The 2,500-nt window shown below is 44.9% G+C and overlaps 1 protein-coding gene across 2 annotated transcripts in view; it reads left to right on the top strand.

Moving 5' to 3' along the window:
- Positions 1 to 2,500, top strand: part of LOC140536208 (general transcription factor 3C polypeptide 1) — a 37,248-nt gene that overhangs the window by 17,033 nt on the left and 17,715 nt on the right. For both annotated transcript variants that reach the window (XM_072657912.1, XM_072657913.1), the window contains exon 17: positions 2,179 to 2,275. In XM_072657912.1, the coding sequence (XP_072514013.1) occupies positions 2,179 to 2,275 (97 nt within the window). The remainder of the gene's footprint in view (positions 1 to 2,178; positions 2,276 to 2,500) is intronic.

Below are 2,500 nucleotides of genomic sequence, written 5' to 3'. Positions count from 1 at the left end.
GTTCTGTACAACCCCTAATACACACGAGTGAACACACAGCGCCAGCAGTGACTCTCACAGATCACTCATTACACACTGTTCACTGAGAGACCTTCAGATGTTTGATTGATGAGGATGAGGATGATGATGATAATGTTGAGGATGAGGATGATGGTGTGGATGAAGAGAATGAGGATGATGATGATGGTGAGGAGGATGACGATGATGGTGAGGATGAGGAGAATGATAATAAGGATGATGGTAAGGATGATGATGGTCAGGATGAGGATGATGATGATAATGGTGAGGATGATGATGGTCAGGATGATGATGGTGAGGATGAGTATTATGATGATGGTGAGGACGATGATGAGAATGGTGAGGATGATGATGGTGGTGGTGAGGATGATGATGATGGTGAGGACGATGATGAGAATGGTGAGGATGATGATGGTGGTGGTGAGGATGATGATGGTGAGGATGATTAGGATGACGATGCTGTTGATGGTGAGGATGATGATGATGGTGAGGACGATGATGAAGATGAGGATGATAATGTTGAGGATGAGGATGATGGTGTGGATGAAGAGAATGAGGATGATGATGATGGTGAGGAGGATGACGATGATGGTGAGGATGAGGAGAATGATAATAAGGATGATGATGGTCAGGATGAGGATGATGATGATAATGGTGAGGATGATGATGGTCAGGATGATGATGGTGAGGATGAGTATTATGATGATGGTGAGGACGATGATGAGAATGGTGAGGATGATGATGGTGGTGGTGAGGATGATGATGATGGTGAGGATGATTAGGATGACGATGCTGTTGATGGTGAGGATGATGATGATGGTGAGGACGATGATGAAGATGAGGATGATAATGGTGAGGATGATGATGGTGAGGACGATGATGAAGATGAGGATGATAATGGTGAGAATGATGATGGTGAGGATGATTAGGATGACGATGATGTTGATGGTGAGGATGATGATGGTGAGGTTGAGGAGGAGGATGATGGTGAGGATGATGATGTTGATGGTGAGGATGAGAAGGAGGATGATGGTGAGGATGATGTTGATGGTGAGGATGAGAAGGAGGATGATGGTGAGGATGATGTTGATGGTGAGGATGAGAAGGAGGATGATGTTGATGGTGAGGATGAGAAGGAGGATGATGGTGAGGATGATGTTGATGGTGAGGATGAGAAGGAGGATGATGTTGATGGTGAGGATGAGAAGGAGGATGATGTTGATGGTGAGGATGAGAAGGAGGATGATGTTGATGGTGAGGATGAGAAGGAGGATGATGTTGATGGTGAGGATGAGAAGGAGGATGATGTTGATGGTGAGGATGAGAAGGAGGATGATGTTGATGGTGAGAATGAGAAGGAGGATGATGTTGATGGTGAGGATGAGGATGTTGATGGTGAGGATGAGAAGGAGGATGATGGTGAGGATGATGTTGATGGTGAGGATGAGAAGGAGGATGATGTTGATGGTGAGGATGAGAAGGAGGATGATGGTGAGGATGATGTTGATGGTGAGGATGAGAAGGAGGATGATGTTGATGGTGAGGATGAGAAGGAGGATGATGTTGATGGTGAGGATGAGAAGGAGGATGATGTTGATGGTGAGGATGAGAAGGAGGATGATGTTGATGGTGAGGATGAGAAGGAGGATGATGTTGATGGTGAGGATGAGAAGGAGGATGATGTTGATGGTGAGAATGAGAAGGAGGATGATGTTGATGGTGAGGATGAGGATGTTGATGGTGAGGATGAGAAGGAGGATGATGGTGAGGATGATGATGTTGATGGTGAGGATGAGAAGGAGGATGATGTTGAGGATGATGATGTTGATGGTGAGGATGAGAAGGAGGATGATGTTGATGGTGAGGATGAGAAGGATGATGTTGATGGTGAGGATGAGAAGGAGGATGATGGTGAGGATAAGGATGTTGATGGTGAGGATGAGAAGGAGGATGATGGTGAGGATGAGGATGATGATGTTGATGGTGAGGATGAGAAGGAGGATGATGGTGAGGATGATGATGTTGATGGTGATGATGTTGAGGAGGATGATGATGGTGATGATGATGGTGATGATGATGATGTTGAGGAGGATGATTATGGTGATGATGATGATGATGATGATGATGATGATGATGATGATCTTTTTTCTGCACAAACAGAAAGTATTTCTTCAGCTTCTATGAGAACCTGCAGAGGCTCTGCTTTATGGGTCTCCTGCAGTTCGGACCTGTGGAGAAGTTCATGGATAAAGATCAGGTGATCAGACCTGCTGTTCAGATTCTCCATCCCATAATATTCCTCAGCATGCAGAATTCACAACCAGAGAAGGCGGGGCTGCTGGGGTGTTGCTGGGTGGTTACTATGTGGTTGCTTAGCGGTTGCTACTGTATTTCCGGTAGTTGCTATGCTCTTAGCTAGCTAACTTTTTTAATGAAAATGGTTTAATTTGTTACCTAAAAATGCATAACACTAGCTAACTGT

Source organism: Salminus brasiliensis, chromosome 15, assembly GCF_030463535.1.
Source record: "Salminus brasiliensis chromosome 15, fSalBra1.hap2, whole genome shotgun sequence".
Taxonomy (NCBI): Eukaryota; Metazoa; Chordata; class Actinopteri; order Characiformes; family Bryconidae; genus Salminus; species Salminus brasiliensis.
Note: the sequence above shows the minus strand (reverse complement) of the source record. Positions and strands in the feature narration are given on the sequence as shown.